At 38.3% G+C, this 18,944-nt stretch overlaps 1 protein-coding gene across 16 annotated transcripts in view; it reads left to right on the top strand.

The window, feature by feature from the left end:
- DTNA (dystrobrevin alpha) overlaps positions 1 to 18,944 on the top strand; it is a 383,081-nt gene that overhangs the window by 300,596 nt on the left and 63,541 nt on the right. For 15 of the 16 annotated variants that reach the window (XM_077135650.1, XM_077135645.1, XM_077135648.1 and 12 more), the window contains 3 exons: positions 2,069 to 2,235; positions 4,674 to 4,798; positions 10,617 to 10,700. In XM_077135650.1, coding sequence (XP_076991765.1) covers positions 2,069 to 2,235; positions 4,674 to 4,798; positions 10,617 to 10,700 — 376 coding nt within the window. Of the gene's footprint in view, positions 1 to 2,068; positions 2,236 to 4,673; positions 4,799 to 10,616; positions 10,701 to 12,176; positions 12,462 to 18,944 lie in introns of those variants that run through there. The other variant, XM_077135660.1, reaches the window with a different exon arrangement.

The following is an 18,944-nucleotide window of genomic DNA, read 5'->3' as shown; positions in this document are numbered from 1 at the left end:
AGAAACCTCAGGCCAGGAAAGTGAACCCACCTAAGCACTTGGAGAGGGTGAGTTTGCCCCGAAGGCAGAGGGTAGGCCTTCCACCCTGTTACTCTGGACAAGTTGTGCTGCCTCAAGCCTTAGAGAGCATGAAACACATTCACTGGGGATTGGGGAGAGCCTTGCTGCCACTACATTGTTCTGAGGGGGTTGAGCATGTGCCCCCAAGATAGCAGAGAGACCAGGTGCTGCCGCAATGCTTAGAGAGGGTGGGGCTGAGAAAAAGGTGGCCTCTCCAATGTCCCAAGGTTGCATTTGGAGAGATCAGGGCTCCTGTGTAAGCCCTTGGAAAGGGTGGGACTGCCACTTTCTAAAAGCCCCAAGGATAAATGACTCTCAGACTTTGAAATCTAATGGAGTTTGCCATTAGATTTCAGTAGGTCCTAGGAACCTAGGAACTGTTTAAGTCCTAGTAGGACTTAGGTCCTAGGAACTGTTTAAGTCTTGTGACCCTTGTGCTCCTTCCAATTTCTCCCTATGGAAGTGAGAATATGTATCCTATGAATGTCCCTCCTTTATATACTGGCAGCAGATCCAAAGACAGAGGAGGATTTTGCATTAGGACAGACAAGCCCTGTAGCTGACTTTGATGAGATTTTGTACTATACTCATGACTCTGTCTTGTTTTTGTACTTTTACTGAAATTGTTTGAGGATTTGTGATATTGTGGTGGAATGAATGTATTTTGCATTTGGAAAGAACATGTCTTTCTAGGATCCACATGATGGAATGTGCTGGTTTAAAACTGTTGTACACCAGAAAAACCATGTTCTTTAATCCTCATTCAATACTACTAGTAGGATCTTTTGATTAAGTTGTTTCCATGGAGATCTCACACATCCAGTTGTGAGTGGGACCTTTTGATTAGGTGGTTTCCATGGAGATATGTCTCCACCCATTCAAGGTAGGATTGTTCACTAGAGTCCCTTTAAGAAGGAACCATTTCTGGAAAAAGCCAACAGAGCCCACACAACTAGAGACCTTTGGAGTTGCAGAAAGAAAATGCCCCTGGGGAAGCCATTTGAATCACTGACAAAGACAGCCATTGCAGACCCTTGGAAAAAGTTACTTCAGAGCTGACAGAGACATGGGCAGAGTCCAGAAGTAGTCACCATGTGCCTTCCCATGAGATGTTAAACATGCCAGAACCCAGAGTTGTGTCCCAGAGGAGCTAAGTGAATGTTGAAATATGCTTAGAGAGGAAACCACTGGCATCAGAAGCTGGAAGCAAGGGATGAACAACAACGAGCAGATGCCAGCCATGTGCCTTTCCAGCTGACAGAGGTGTCCTGAACAGCATCAGCCTTTCTTGAGTGAAGGTAACCTCTTGTTGGTGCCTTAATTTGAACATTTTCACAGCCTTAGAACTGTAAACTTGTAATTTATTAAATTTCCTTTAGTAAAACCATCCCATTTTTGATATATTGCATTCTGGCAGCTTATCAAACTGATACAGGCCTTATGCACCTGACTCCAGAACAAAAAAAAAAAAAAATGTTTATTAGAGGAGGCAATGCCAGTCATTAAATATAGCCCATTAGCCACTCCATTTTTAAAATAGTAGCTCAATTGTCTCTTCCAGTTTTCCTACTTTCCTTCCATTTCCCTTTCTTTTTTCTTCCCCTTATTTTTCACTTATCTAATATTCGCTCTCTACACACTGAACTGTCAACTGCATTCATCCATTGAGCTTCTAAATCTTTCAGAGAGCTGTACTGGTCTCCTGGAGACAGAGCAGTTTTTTTGGAAAGGCAAGTCAGTTTGAGTAATTGATATTCTTGTAGTATAAGAGATGGGAGTAGAGAGAGCAAATGGCATTACCAAGCTTTGTGTTGTTAAAAGGACACCAGTTCCCACTCACCATTTCATTTCTTCCACCCCGACACAGATGCTTGTAAAGGATAGTATGATTCCAGAAATAAACTTAATGCTTCTCTCCACCAAGACTGATTATCATCTGAAACCAAAAGGTAATTCCGGTTGGGTTATATTTTTCTTATTCTTTTCCCTTCATTTACTTCCCCCTTAGTCTTCCATCCGGTTGAGTGTTCCTACTGCCACAGTGAGAGTATGATGGGATTTCGCTACCGATGCCAACAGTGTCACAATTACCAGCTCTGTCAGGACTGCTTCTGGAGGGGACACGCCGGTGGTTCCCATAGCAACCAGCACCAAATGAAAGAGTACACGTCATGGGTAAGGCAAAGTCTGGGCCATACTGACCATTGGTTATGAGAGTGTCGCCCAGAGTAAGAGGGAATATCAAGGATGGTGACAGAATTAAGGACAACTTACCTTCCACTCCAAATCTAACATTCCTCTCCCTACACTCCTTCACCTTTTGGGGTCTCTTATTATGAGATTGCTGAACCCAAGGTAACTTCCTGGGCCATAAACTGTAGGAAGACTCACACTATATTACTTCTAGGAGTATAGATAATTTCAGTTTTGACTTAAACGCCAACCAAACAGCAGGCACCTTCCGGAACATAATCTTATTTTCACAGTAAGTTAAGTTTTTTTCCAAATTTGTTTTGTTTTGCTAGTGGGAGTTGCTTAAAAGCTGTCGGTTTCTTTTTTCTTAGGTTCTGGCATTCTCGTAAATGCATAAATATAAAGGAAAGAAGCATGGGAAGGTGGGCTTAATGATACTGTCTCATTTTACTTTTTCTGCCCTAGACAAGGGTTGTGGTTATATTAACTGATGATCTTTCATGGATAAATAGTCTGCGTGGCCAGTTTGCTAAAGGAAGCCTGTGGATGTCTGTTTATGTGATGTATTCTCGGGAGCAGGTAGCACAGGGTCTAGAAGAATTAAACTATCACAGGGCATGTGCTGTTCGCATGGTTTACAGTTTGCTGACCTCTGTGTCACTTAAACGCAAAGGTCATTTCCATCGATGTTGCTCTTTTGCTTCCATTAAAATATCACTCTGTCTGTGGACTGTGGATTATTTTGTGTGGGATACGCCATCAGCCCCTGCCAGCCCCTCATGGAATAGTTATCATCACAGGAAAATGCAAACTATTTGTAAGCCTCTCTATATTTTAATATGTTGAAACGCATCCTGTGGTCACTTAAAACTGCAGTGATTGTCCTCTTTTTAAAAAAAAGAGAGCGAAAAGTCTTCAGAATATGCACATTAAATCAAAATGTTTTTCCAGGAATTATTATTGGGATTGATATTCAGTCTAAATATATTGATTATTCATCACTTGTCAGATTCTGAATTAGAGTAACATTTCTTTACTAAATTAACTTATACTGAGGACTTTGCACCCATTTGAATGCTGCCCCTCACTTTTGGTTACAGTATATGCTGAGAAAAAGAATTTTAATACAGATCATGAAAGATAATTTCATACCGAAGAGAGGAAAAGACACTTTCTGGTTTTTCTTTTTAGCATATTAACAATTTTCAAACTTGGGCTATCCCAAATCCTAAAGGATTAGTGTTTAAAGGCTAATCATTTTTACTTGTGTTATATAAATGCAAAAGCCACATAATGAGGCTCTTTTTTTAAGGTTTGTGGACTCGAAAATCGCCCTGCAGGACATTATCTTTACAAACTAGGACCAGACTTCTCAGAAAGACAAAGGGCCCCATGGCTCATGGCATGAAGAGCTCACATTGCCACCGCTCTCAGTGCCCTAAGAGTTACGCTTCCTAACAAAAGTCCAAGAGGCACTTCTGGAACAATGCTCCTTTTACTTAGCTTTAAATAATGAGGACAAAAGCCAGTTCATCATCATCATAATTATAGACAGTATGTGTAAAAGGAAGTGACAAAATTATAAATGGCTTCTCGTGGAAAGGAAAAATTTGTTAAAGATTTTTTATATATGATAGACTTTTTTTTTTATCATTTTGGCTGTATAATTTTAAGAGAAACATTCCATCTGTCTAAATGGAAGAGAGGTAGCCTAGTGCTCTGGAAAGAACATGGACTTTAAATTCTGAAGACTCGGATCGAAGTCTCACTTTTACCTCTATCTGGAGGCGTTAGGCCACACCTGAAACAATCTGCACTGGATTCCCGCCGAAGGTCCTGCCCCTTCGCTCCCTTCCGTCCCGTCCCCTCCCAGGTTGTTTTCTATATTTCAGCTCGAGTCATCCTTCCAGAATCAGGCCTGACTGAGTTACCCCTGGGATTTAAACTCTTCATAAGCTCCCACCGTCCTTGGGACAGAGACCACAGTCCTTCATGTGGTGTGTAAAGGCATTTAAGATCTGCCTGTTTCATCTCCAGAGTGAAGTCGCTTCCACTCCCTCCCTTGCAGTTGCTGCTTCTTCCATCTGAAATTACCTTCCCCTTCTCCTGAGTTTGTTTCAGGAGGATGCCTGCTGGCTTATTAAGTCCCAGCCCAGGGATCCTATGCACAATAAGTGCTTCTATCTACAGCACTTGCTGACATTAAGCAGCAGGAGATCAGGTACCCTGGTGACTTCTTCCAACCTCTATTCCCAGCATGGAGCAAACATGCTTACCTACAGGAGGTACTCAAGAAGTATTTATTGAATGAATGAGTGAGTGAACGAATAAATTGCTCTTTATTGTGAAAAGCAAATCTTCTGATAAAACGTTATATAAATGCTAGTTGTTTTTGCTTCCACCTTTCTTGTTCTTTCCAGAAATCACCTGCTAAGAAGCTAACTAATGCATTAAGCAAGTCTCTGAGCTGTGCTTCCAGCCGTGAACCTTTGCACCCCATGTTTCCTGACCAGCCTGAGAAGCCCCTCAACTTGGCTCACATCGTGTGAGTATCTCTGCCCTCCAGATGAATTGACTTCTTTCTTCACTGACATGTCTAGATGCATACAGAGGCCATCTCATATCAGTTGTCAAAGACCAAGTTTTAAGATTTAATTTAAGAAAAAAAAAATGAAAGTAATGTCATTATAATTTTTCTTGTTGAACTGTACAAGTAACATATACAACACTAGTATAATTCACCTCGAGGTGGAAAGTGTTCAAAAAGCAAGTTATGACATATGGATGTTAGTGGAATCCGCACAGTTGGAAGTAAATGATTAACAGAAATACGGTGGTGAGAAAGTGTTAAAGCACATTGTACCCTAACATCATAAGTGCTTTGAGCCTTCAAAATAAAAGCCCTTCATTGCATTCCTCTACAGAGCCAGTTATCTTAAAGATACCGGCATACCTAGAAATTGCTTTTTTTTTTTAAAGCCGATGCTATATAACTTTAAAAGGATCATGGCCTGGGCAGGGGAGGGCTGCAGAGGGCAGTCAGTGGGAAAATTCATCAGAACATCCACAAACAGACTTTCAAAAAAAGTTTCTCCAAAGTACATGTGAGTTTGGTGGACAGAGCAGGGCTATCCAGGAACTAGTTCTACCACCCATCCCTTCTGCTTCCCAGAAACCTTGTGCCCTGGAGCCTCCCTCGGGCCTGAGTGGCCAAGATAACAGGGGGATTAGGTAGAAGGAAGTGTTTCTTCCTTAATTTTTTCTTGGGCTCAAAAGAAGGAAGAGGCACATTACCTACTTTTATGTACAATTAGAAATTATGTAGTTACTAGTACCTATGGAAGCCTCTAAAATACAGACTTCATAAACCTCTCCTTATACCGCCTTTGGTTTCCCATAGTTCAGAGGCACCAGTTGACATCAAGATGTGGGCTGATCGGTCCTCCCAATATTACGAATTCACCAGTGCCCAGTTCCCCACCCAGACAGTTCTGAATAGGACCTGTAAGAGGCACAGTGGTGAAAATGAGAGCCTTATGAGAACAGTGACTCCTCCAATGGATCTACGCAAAGACCATCAAACGACTTAAACCTCATCATGTCTCTGCACTTGTGAACTGATATGGGATTTTGTCTGACTTGCTCCTGAGAATGTGCTCTGAGGAATCATTGCCGTCAGCAATAGAATCCAGAGGCTCCATTTTTTCATCTTACATGCTGGCGTAAGCTAAGCATCAAAACAACTAATATAAACAACCAGTTCTGTGGAACATGGTTACCTTATTTTTGGAAATTATGCTTCTAAAAATAAATCTTGAGATAATCCCTGAAGGGGGAAGATAAATAAATGTAGGGAATGCTTCCAAGGGCCACCCATGTGCCAAAAGCTGCCCTAGATAAGCTGTTGCCCTGCTCTAACATTGAGAGGAAGAGAGATTATCACAGACCAGACTTTCCTTCCTATGGACAATTAGAGACAATCACTAAATTCCTAATGAATGAACAAATCGAAATGAAAGCAAGTCTGTGCTCTCTGCTGCTGCTGAGTCACTTTCTACCCACCCCAAGAGAGCAGCTTCAATCCAAGCTTCTTGATGGGAGGAAGGACAAGAAAGAGTGGACGTGAAGTACCTGGCTCCAAGAGCTTTGCAGTAACATGGAGCTAGGATACTTCAGGAAAGAATTAGATAGTGGGAGCAGGTGTGAATTTAAATCCAATTTTGCAGTAGGTCATATTGCAGTATTGAGCTAGCACTGGCCTGGCACCCAGTAAGTGCTAAGCAGGAGTGTGTTGATTGTGTGTGTGTGTGAGTTATTTAATTGGCTAATGAGGAATCGTTTGTAAACTTCAATTTGTATGAGCAATATGATCTGCATGTTATTCAGTGACTTAATTGAGAATAATATCTACACATTGGGTTATTAATCTGGGTTCCACAGACAGGTCTCAGGATTCCCTAAAATTTTATACCAGCTAGTACAAGTATATGAAAATGTGTGCTTTTTTCCTGAGAGAAGTTACACGTATTAAAACAGATTCTCAAAATACTCCTCAAATCAAAATACTGACCTATCCTTGCTGAGACTTTTTTTTTCCAGGATGAATGTCTTAATTTTAAAATGCAAATTGTGTAAAATATTAACTAATGAAATAACATACAAAAAATTTAGGATAAGGACATTTAGTCAGTCTGTATTAGAATAAAATATTTTTATTTTTTCTATTTTTAGCTTAGAAATATTTCTCCTTATTTGTTTCTTTACCAAATGCTATTGCCCTAAAAGATATCCATCTCATTTTGTGTGTGTGAATATTCTGACTTTTGATTTTAAAATGTGTTGCTCATTTAGATATTCTAAATGATCATGTGTATATAAAAGCCATTTAAATGACAAAATAAATGGTATTATGCTTTAATTTTTGCAAAGAAGGATACTCTCTTAATCTATTATAATGAATATTTATCTGAAAATAATGAATATTCATATTTATCCAAATATACATAGATATAATTTGGATAAATCAGACAAAAATATATAACATTCCATAGCATGTCCGTTTATCTGAAGCCATTCCACCAGTTTTGTACAGTGCTCTGCAATGAACCAAATGAATGAAAACTTTAAGAAAGAAATACTCCATTCACCCGACTCCTGCTTAATGCTCTTAATTTATTCCTCCCAATCACAGTTTAAAGAGTAAAGGTTTTAGCAGGAGGAGTTTTACCACAGCACAAAAATACGTGCAGTAAGAAATTTTATTGTTGAATCTCTACCAAAGAACATCCTAGAGTATTTTTTTAGAACCACACTTGGCAATAAAAATGTGCTTTGTAGGTCTGACTCTACCTCTGAAGTCCTCACGCATAGACTTTTCCCTCTGCTTCCTCAAATAATTTACGTTTTTTAATTGTGGCTCAAAGCACATCTTTCTCATTCTGTGGACACGTGTTTGCGTAGGCCTTCAGAAATATCCTGTTGCGTTATTTCTTATACCCATGGATAAGCTTACACACAAACGCGAGCAGAGAGCGGTGCAGAGAGGATGAACAGTGGCGATACCAGTGGCACACTCTGTCACGTGCTGGCACATCGACGTGGGCCTGGCAGCATAGATATAGAACAAAGCATTTTTCCTCTTGGTTACAAAGGAAAAAAGCATGGTAATGTTAAGGGAAGATTAGTATAACTTCTTCTAAGACCTTCTTCAAGGAATAAAAAGAAGCACACACTGCAAATGTTTGGTAAGAGAAGGATGACTGCAGGCTGGAATATGTGTGATAGCCTGAAATATGTGTAACGTGATAATACCCATGAATGTGGAATCTAAGGTTGAACATTATAGCATCTTCTTAAATACACACATTTTATTGTTTTGTGATTTGTGTTCAAAATTGTAACTAGTCTTCTAATAGATAGCGTTTCCTATCTTATGCAGTAAAAAATCATTATAAGGTATAGCTATAAATTGAGACAAAAAATTATTAACTTATGCTTGATCAAAACATGAGTAAATTAGAAAATATTTTCATTACTTGCTTAAGACTTCAGTTCCGGTTTTTAAATGTGAAAAACAGCACAAATGTGACAGTCTCACAGTGTAGCTAATTTACATGTTACTGGTTGTCTTGGGTATACTAAAAAAGAGATTGAATCAATAGGATTTTTTAAACAGGTTGCAACAGACTGTCACATATATATACCCTTGCATATGGACATTAACCATGTCATGCACAGAAAATGCCATCCTATTATTATAGCCAAGAAATTTTACCACATAACAGCAAAGATGTGCTGCCAATCATGAAGTATTCCTTAAATAGAAGTGAGCAGGTGGTGACATTTGGGTATTTGGCATTTGCTCTTAGCGATTGTATTGCCTGTAAATATTACCATGATTAATAGTCTTTATTCTATTCATTTTGTGCTGCCAAAAGTGATACTTGGTAAGTAGTTCAGTAGTCCCTCAAGTACTTCTGAAGACTTATAAGCAGTTAGGAGACCCAAACCTATTCCAGGTCTTGTTTGGAAAGAAGACTTTGCAAAAGATCCCTGTGACTTACCCCATCTTGTGGAGCTCTTGCTTTTTCATAAGAGTAAATATGTTTAAATTTTCCAGTATGAGCCTTTATTAGGTAAAGTAACTGCCCATTTTATTATGGAGGAAGTAGAAACTTCCTTCCCTCTGAAAACCACTATTTGATGCCAAAGTTGGCCATTCTGTGCCTCAAGTACATTTCCATGATAAACCACTAACTGGGAAACCATTTACTAATACTACAATTTCAGCTTTGCAGACAATGACCATGTCAAATAGGATAAATGTACCAGGGTGATTAAAAAGCATTCTAAAGCCTTGTTTTCTTATTGCATAGAGACATGACAAAAGGCAAACATTAAGAAGAAAGAAAACTAGAAATGTGGATCAATTTTTTTCACAAAAATTTTTGTAATGTTAAAGCGAATATGTTTCATTCTGTTTCCTGTTTTTAATATCTCCTGTACCTAACTTTTCATAATTCTCAGAGGACATTTTTATAAAATTGTCATCCCTCTTGTAAAGTAAAACTAGCTTTAAACTAGCTTCATATTGCTCGCTTGTACAAAGACCCATCCCAGAAAAGTACTGCAAAAACTAGCATCTCAGCTAACCTCTTTAAGGTGAATGAACTTGGAATTTTTACCACATTCAACGGATAATGTGTCTTAAAAATCTTAGAATACAGTCTAGCACCAACTACCAGGAAGAAAAGGTTTCCATGAAATTTTGCTCATAGTTCTTACATTTAAAAACCTACATAGCATCATGTCTATCTCCATTAATATCTGGGGATAAACAAGTCTACCTTTTCCCCATAATCTCTTCATTGTAGAATCCAAAACTAACCCTGGTTCCCTAACATAAAAATTAAACCATTTACAAATATGACTTCTGAGCAAAACAAACATAGATTCTGAGGGCTAGTGGAATTAATACCACCTCTTCAAAAAATTCTCTTCTCTGAAACCCAAACAAAAAATTATAGTGAAACCAAAATTTCTTCTGATTCAGAATGATACATTGCTCCATCCTGGCTTCCATCCTCTGAACTCTAAACCCCATCCCATCTCATCATGGAATATCTTACATGGAACCTAAAATAAAACTAAAACCTACTTATAGATGAAGTAGAGATCTGATCTGTACTGTTTTACCAGAACTAAGACATTGGTGATAGGGAAAGAGTGAGACAAGATGAGGTGGACTCTGAGCAGGAGAATCACTCACTAGATGCAGTTGGTTTTGAAGAGCATGGATAATTCTGGGGACTGTTGAACCCTTTTTTCTCTCACTGTGTGGATCCACCCAGATAGCAGAAACCCAATAAACCCTTGTGGCTCTTAATTGCATCTTCTCAAGGAAGAGCAAAAGATCCAAGATGATTTTGTTGCCGGTATCCTTCCAGAACAGACATAATGGAAGAGACCCACCATGCAGAAGGCAGGAGGAACTTTTCAAAGCCCAGAAATCATCCTCTTCCCAAATGATGTGTATTCTGATAGTCATCAAGTTTTCTCACTTTAGAAGGGAGTGCCTCTAAGGCTGTTTCAAAATCCTTAATTACATTCAAGGAAATGACTAGACGGAACAGCCAAGTCCAACACTCAAGGATCAACTTTCCTGTTGTTTAACCAGGATTTTCTGTACTCAGGAAAAATGTAATTTTAAAATGCTTAAAGAGTTTGATTGGAAAATGTACAATTCATGTTAATCCTCAGCAAGATAGAACTCTCATTTCACCAGCCCCTTGTTTGTGAGATGGAGGAGAGTTTTTAATTAATGACTTGTTTTAATTTTCCATACACTCTGTACTTTGTTTCAGGCCTCCCAGACCTGTCACCAGCATGAATGATGCCCTGTTCTCCCACTCTGTCCCCTCCTCAGGAAGTCCTTTTATTACCAGGAGGTAAGTTCCAATCCTGTTATAAAATAAGCCCTCTTTGTGGGAATGAGCCTTGAGTCTGTGGCAAGAAAAATATTCCAGTGTAAACCATTTGTAGGAGATCAGGGTTGGAAACTAGTGTAAATACCTGCCAAAAGTGTTTGATTTTATTCATTTGGATGCATTTAAAGAGGGCTAGTGCCTTTTTGGATCAACGTCACTTCTGGAACCCGGCATGTAAAATCTACCCAAAGTAAGAATGTTGGCACATGTTTAATTTGTGTGACTGACACACATGCATTATAGCTCATTGAGAAAGTTAGAGTCAAAATCTGTGTTAAACTTTCACCACACCTGTAGTGGTCCATTTAAGCCAGAGAGCTGGAATTGCAAGATGCAATGGTGTATTATTATACACACTCTGAAACATCTCATTATTTAACGCTCCAGAAATAAAAGAATCTTCTTCTTAGTGAACTCCATAGTTCCTGAGACAAGAAGCTGGGGAGCAAACTGGAAAATGTAGTTGCCATATAAGTAATTTCATCAACAATAACAAGATATTTTTAAAGTGGATATGTGTCTCATTTTTTGTACAAAAATCCTTGCCCATCTAAGCAAAGAGAAAGTGAAGCAAAGACTTCTCTCAGAGTTATGTGTTAGAAATATACAAGGGTCAACAGTAGCTCTAAATCATTTGATCGAAATAGCATAAATAAAACACGAGAAAATTATTTTATAAATACATGAAGGCTCACGGGAAAGCAGAAACTAAGGTAAGGAAATTCAAAGTGATAATTGAACCTAAGATCTCAAACGTTTTACAGCAGGAAAACAAATACCTCATGTTTCACAAAACATACGTAATTAGTCTTTTCCCTGAAGAGGTTTCTAGGTGCAATTTCACTGCAATATCCTGGTACATTCTAGTGAGGATCTGAAGACCTCGAGACTCGGGGCACTGCTAGTTTTTTTTCCCCTGAGTTCTGTACTTGCACAGCAGTAGGAACCTTAGGTAAAAATGCTCCCTATAGGGTGGGCCATGGTGGCTCAGCAGGCAAGAATGCTTGCCTGCCATGCCTGAGGACCCGGGTTTGATTCCTGGTGACTGACCATGTTAAAAAAAAAAAAAAATGCTCCCTGTAATTGGAATCAGAGGAGTAAACAGACTTCTGTTTATACCTGGTGTTTCGATTATATTAGTTGAGCAAGTCTGTAGTCAGTGGAAATGGGGAGGCATTTGAACTGCGCAATATTCACAAAGACAGAATACTTCCTCTCAATGCTCCTTTTCCAAACCACCAGCAAACCCAATCATCTTTTCTAAAACAAAGCCATAAACTGTGAAGTCTGTCGGAGATGGGCCTCTACACCTCTCTAGGGAAGGTCTGATGTAATGTTCAGAAAGATGTTGTGCTTTTATTAGGAAGCTCTGCATTCTGCAAATGTCAAGCAGAGATAGACCCCATCCTTACTGAAGGTCATTTTATATCATTTCAGCTCGGACGGTGCTTATGGTGGCTGCGTCTAGATGGATAACATGACTTCCTCTACCCTAAAAATATTCCTATAATATTTTGAGCTGTTCTGGTTCTTCCAGGATGCGTGGTGCCCATTAAACCAAACTATTATCATTTCCCTTTCTTCCCATTTTCAGTCCTTTTGGAATGTTCCCTGTGAGCCACAGACACGTTGTTTAAAGCTTGCAGTTCTTCCTGTCACCTCAGAGACTGGTCTCCCGTTTCTGTCCTAAGGGTGCTGTTCAATAAAGCTGTGTACACTGAATGTCTTTCCTGTTTGAGTGGGCCTTGCATGTCCGTGGGAGGTTTTAATGAGGTCTCCTTGTTTCACTCCCTCGGGTTACCTGAGGGGATAAGTGCATCCAGCCCTGTGGCTGACGAGCATTCACTCATAAAACTGTATGTAAATCAGCTTGACCAGGGTGCGGGGTCAGTATCTGAGCCCTGAATCACTAATCATAGTAGTAGTTCCATAGATAGACTGCAAAGCATTCTCCTCCATCACTAAAATCTTCTCACAGCGTGTCTCAGTGGAGGTTGAAACTTTTTGGGGCTTAATGAGATTCTCCATAGAATCTCAGCTCTTTCCTCTCTTTTCCACTTATTTATAGCATTTCAATTGATTTCAGTAGTCTCATGCCAGTATAAACAAGATGCACATATGTGAAGGGTGCCAGGCTTGATCTTCTTGTTTGGATGAGTCTCTACTTTTATATAGTTTGCAAGACCCCAGGTGGTGATTTCTAAGACTCGAATTAAGGAACCTCTTGGAATGATCATAAGCTCCAGCTGGCTGCCAGTAGGGCAGTGTCACATGGTTGGACCTTATTAGAGTTAAACACTTGAGGATTTATATCATCCTGTCCCACTGGGCTTGAACCATTTTTTTCCAGGTAGGGCAGTCTGACTCCAACTGAAGTAGCATTTTCATGCTTTCACTGCTTAATTTCTATCACTTGATAATACTGGAGCTAATCCACTCTTTATTTCTTAAACAGGTTCATATACCTAAGATGGATGGAAATCCATCATCTCAGATGTAAACATAACTTAGATAGCCTACCGTTTCAATGACTGGAACTGAACCAAAGAAATATGTCCTAGAGCTCTGCCCTCACGTCTTCTTCTCCCCAATTGCCCCTTGTAAAATAGGGAAAGAAAAGAAAGCCAAGAATAGTGTTGTTCAGTGTTAAGTCAGCACTAGGAAGATAGGGACGTTTGCCATACAGATATTTTATTTAACCTGAGTTTTCAGTCATTTGTGTTGTGACATATCTCAGAAAGATAAAACACCGAGTGAGGATTAATTGAAATCGCCACTCTAGAATCTCTTCCTCCAAACTCCTGGCATTACTCACCTGGGGTCCTTTACAAGCATACCACTTTGATCTTCAAAAGGCGCTGGGGTATAGCTTTGAAGTCTTTTGACATCCTAGTAATCTGCCTCACACAGATTTACGAATGTATAACTATGGTTACCACCACTATCTGCCACATCCTCTGTTTTTATATCCTTTCTAGCTGTATACTTGATTCACTTTCTCCATAGTTAAAAGGAGGAGATGTTCAAAGCCCCGTCTTCCTTAGCCTTTTGAAGTCTTCTTGTGTGTGTGCATACATTTTTGAGCACATGTGACAGTGCTGGTTAGCATTGAGGGCACTAGCTCAATGCTGGTTAGCAGTTAGGCAGAATGTGGGTTTAATAACACAATTCATCAACCAAGTCCCCTCATTCATTTTCTTGAGCATGTTTCTTTACAAATGAATGAATTTATAAGAAAGAATGGCCAGATCAATCTATCATCACTGCTAGGAAAAGGATTCAAAGAGCCATGCAGGTGGAACAGCATTATTTAAACCTATGAGAGAGATAGCATATTGTTGAAATATTATTGAAAAGGCTGACCACAAAACCAGCTCCCAAAGTCTTTCTCCCCTTCCCTGCCCACATTGTTGTGTCTCTTAATATCTACTTTCTTTGTAAGCATCATGCCCCTTTTTAAATTCTTAATCATCTTGGCAAAATCCTTGCCTAGTTTATTTAAGAAAAGGCTTAATCAGTCATTTCCTATATAGAATAATCTTTTAAATTATGGCTCTTCTCTTCATTAGCCATAATAAGGACACTCTGAAAGTTTAAATGGCTAGATTTTTTAACCTCCAATATTAGAAACATTGCTTAAATGTTTCACAAACATTTTCATAATTATAAACTCTAAAGTAGTAACCACTCAAAAAAAGGAACCACTTTGGTGGTTTGTAGCATCTAGCCAGATCTTATCACTCTCCCAAATATTAGAAAATTTCTTATAATTCAAAGTGTGTGTTGAGCACAATCGGACATGTTATGTTTTGGTTTGTCACCATAGTAAGTGGTTAGTTGCTGATACTATATTTGCCTCTGTAGTACATATGAAAAAGGTGTATCTCCCACTCCAACCCCTTCCCAAATCACAAAACTTCCCCACAGAGCAGCATTTGTGAGTTTTGCTGGTTGACTGGTTGACCAGTTGTTTGATTGGCTTAGGCTTCCAACTAAAGAAAGACTGAATTCACTATTTCTTTTGCAGATTTTCTATTAAAACACTTTCAATTCAACAAAGATTCTTTACTTAAAAACCCGGGCTTTTGATCTCATGTAAAATGTTCAAACTAAATTTTAAACATTTGTGCTTTGGTAATCTAAGTGACTTGAAATAAAATTGAGGTATTTTCGGTTGTATATATGTTACTAGAATAAAAATGTTTTTTAAATCCATGGAACTGTTTAACACAGGGAACCCTAAGTTAAACCATGGATTATAATTAAAAGTACAATTATAAAAATGTGCATTCATCAGCTATAATAAATGTGCCACACCAATGAAAATGTGAATAGTAAGGTAGTATGTGGGAAGAGTGTGTTTTATGCATGCTTTTTCTGTATGCATAAAAAATGAGGTACTGAATTCAGCGTTTGCTCCTAAAAATCAAAGTTTTCTCCATGGCTAATTTTTCGGAGGCATTAAAGCCTATTCTCTTTCAGTCATAAAAAAAATAGATAAATTTATAAACCAACATCTGGCACCACCTTGAAGATTTCCTCACTCTTTCATTCACTTTTCATGCCTTCTGAGCAAATTGAGTCAAATTTCATGAAATTTGAGACAATATCTCTCTCCTTATATTGCATAAGAGCTCCACTAATATGTTAGAATTTTTCAAACTTGATTAAACTGGTCTTCACTCCCAACTCTAACAACTGCCAATACTAAAATGTTAGTGCATAATTAAAAATCACAATTACCTCTCTTCCTCACATCAGTAATCTTTATTCACTGCTAGAGTTGCTTTTGTTGTTGTCTGTGCATGCCTGGTACCCTGCAAGCTTTTCTAGAACCTCTTTTGGCAAAAATATAATTGATGTTGCTTTTATATCTTGAGGACAACATACTAAAAATAGTGAATCAAATATGGCCTAATAATTCTTGTTATTTCTTCCCTGCTACCTTCTTAAGATTCTTCAGCTCTCATCCCATCTTGAATGGATGACAACTAATTTTCCCGCCGAGAACGAAACAATTTGTTATGTATATTTGCTGATGTACATGTAGCAGACACTTGCTATTTCAAATCTAAGATACTGAAAGCCTAAAAAGGGAAGGGAAGCAAAATTTTTAACAGATTACTTCTTTTAAAAAACTGATGTGTGCAGAGTTCTCGCCTGCCATACCACAGACCCGGGTTTGATTCCGGGTGCCTGCCCATGCAAAAAATTTTTAAAAAAAACTGATATGTGGACTCTTTTACTGTATTTAAATTAGTTTGATGATCTTACTATTAGATTTGTTAATTATAGTGAGAAGCAGTTTTATTCACAATTGATAGTTACCTAAGGAGGGAACCGACTTTGCAAGACATTCTTCAAAAGTCCAAACAGCACACAAGGTTAACAATTATTTAAGAATCAAAGAAAATAAAAATATATTTTTCCATTTGCCATTATTCAAATATCATATCACTGTCCTTTTAACCATTGTAATAATTATTCCACGTTAAATAATTGGTTTATATAGCATCATTGCTCTGTGAGATCACACCCAGACCTATAATATCATGTTCAGTACAAGAAATCTTTTCCCAGGACTAATGTAGTAACCCAAAATAAGCAGAAGTGGCTTTAAAAAAAAATTCCATCTTTAAGCAAAAATTCAGAGAGCATTTTCATGTGATTTTGGTAGCTTAGGATACCTCAAAAATGTTTCCACTAAAGTAAAAACACTGGCATCAGTTATCACCCTTCAAAACTGAGACTACTATTTAAATAAATAAATGCAGAATATTTTTAAATGATTCTACCCTCCCAGAACCCATGGGGTGTGTGTGCGTGTGCGTGTGCATATGTGTGTATAAAAGTATGTATATATGACAAATTTTGGAGAAAACCATTTCTCTTTAGCAAATTATTTTCCAGAGGTTAAAAAATAATTGGTGAAAATAATAATAATAATAGTAAGGATTGGTGAGAGGGTGGGCCACGGTGGCTCAGCAGGCAGAGTTTTCACCTGCCATGCCGGAGACCCAGGTTCGATTCCCAGTGCCTACCCATGCAAAAAATAAATAAACAAATAAGTAAAAATAGATGATGAGAAATATTTTTCAGAAAAAAATAAATAACCTTTATTTATTAATTATTAATTTATTTATTATTAATAAATCAGGAGTATTTCCTGATTTTTTTTTCCTTTTGGCAGGACACATAAACATCAAAATTTACCATGTCATACCTTCTAGGGTATGATTGTCACCACACCCATCACTGGTAACATGTGCAAAGGGATGTGCTTATAGGCTGGCAAGGGCTTGATGAAAAGAAAATGACAATAAGGAAAATAAATGTGTTTACACAGAGCTTTAGGATGGTAGTTTTGCTTCACCCCAGGACTAGATTAGAAAAGATGCACCACTTAAGGCAAAGGGAAGCTCCAAGTAGTTCCCAGTTTCAGAGATTAAAAAGAAGAATGCATTTTGATTTGAGGACTTTGGCATGTAAAACAAGGAGAAGCATTTAGAGCTAGAGCTAGAATTAGGGACAAGCCATTTGTGCATAGGACACATGGGTATGTCGGCAGTACTCATTCCTTCATGAGAAAGTAGATTCACAAGTGCCTGTGTTCTTGTCCCAAGGCCCACAGGGAATTGGAAATATCACCTAAGTTCTCCATGGGAACTGCTGAGCCACAAAATAAAAGCTTAAAGCTCTAAATTAACCAGTTCTATTCCTGGACCATGCACCTCCCCCCAAAAAAAATTTTTTAATCTAAATTATTCAATAAAATGTGGTAAGAATATAATACTTTTGGAAGAATCATAATAAACTACTTATTATCACTACTTTTACAACTCAGGAGAAAAAAAAACTTCTCTTTACTTCTCTTCTTCAAGCTCCTTTGGAACACTGGAAGAGATTCTAGTGGAAGGTACTTCACATGAAAAGTTTTCATAAACTTAAAAACGTGAATCTTGCTTCCTAGCCAACCCTCTAAGTTCTTGATCCATATAATTTTAAAAAGGTGGCTTTTTTTTTCCTTGTTTTCATAATGCAGTTGACTTCTTCTGTGCGTAGTCATATTTTTGACTTCCCAGAAATAAGTGATGAGGAAAACAAATTGAGGGTAGTTCTATGAAGTACAGAAGCTTTGAAGGCAGTCAATACCAAAAGTCAGTGATGCTCCTGGGACTAAAAATTAAGATCCTTAGCCAAAAAAAAATAGTTTATTTCCACAAACCCATAATTGCAGATGATGTAACCCCCATATTTTCCAATTAGTGGTTTTCTCAGTCTCTAGATTTATACATTTATGTTTCCCAAGAATTCATGTGGGAAGGGAAAGTAAAATGAAAGGATTTAAATGATTCCCTCAAGCCAACATTGGCAATGGTCAATGCAAAGAAAATGATAACAAAAGAGAGAAAGATGCATATACCTAGGCATCTGCTCATCCCATTGAGATAAAAGGAGACCTAACAAGAAGGGTGAAAAAGAAAAATGGAGACAGGCAAATGGAGGAGAAGGAGAAGGTCCCAAAGAAGTGAAGAAAAGATAATAAGAACAAAACCATCAAAGGAAAACCAGGGCAATTGGTCCTTTCCCCTACCCCACCCCACCCCTGAACCACACAGATGTCAGCATGGCTCCTCCAATGCTTTTTGTCACTGTGGCCAAGTGGTAGAGCAGCACCTCTGGGACTTTATTGGCACATCATCTTCCTCCCGTAAGATCTCACCAGAATAATTTGCAGCAAACACATCCTCATGCCTGATCCTCCTGTGTTTCTTTTCTCTTCTGGTTCTTTCCTTTCTTCCTATGCATTGTTTATCAGAGGTTGTATCTGTTTCATTATTAGGCTTTTTGATTTAAGAAAATGGCACCATAAAATTTCAGAGATTCAAGGGGCCAAGAAGCATAATAAGGCAGAGACAGATTGAATTAAAGAGAAAAATTATTGATAATCACATAGTATTTTTGAGGGTTTTTTCCAGGTGTCTGAAATCAATTAAATAATAGGTACACATATCCTGATTTTGAAAAAAAAAAATAGGGAGGTGTTGTTTGGGAAGCAGGGAGACAGTAGTTACTGGATGCTAAGCATATAGGGCTATGCTGCAGGGGATGGTGTGTGATGCTGTTTTGGTGTGATGATGGTCCATCACAGAAAACACCAACGGTGATTGCTTAAGGTAGGTTATTTGATCCTGATAGGTAGGT

Source organism: Tamandua tetradactyla, chromosome 18, assembly GCF_023851605.1.
Source record: "Tamandua tetradactyla isolate mTamTet1 chromosome 18, mTamTet1.pri, whole genome shotgun sequence".
NCBI classification, from domain to species: Eukaryota; Metazoa; Chordata; class Mammalia; order Pilosa; family Myrmecophagidae; genus Tamandua; species Tamandua tetradactyla.
This window is presented reverse-complemented; position numbering and strand designations above follow the sequence as displayed.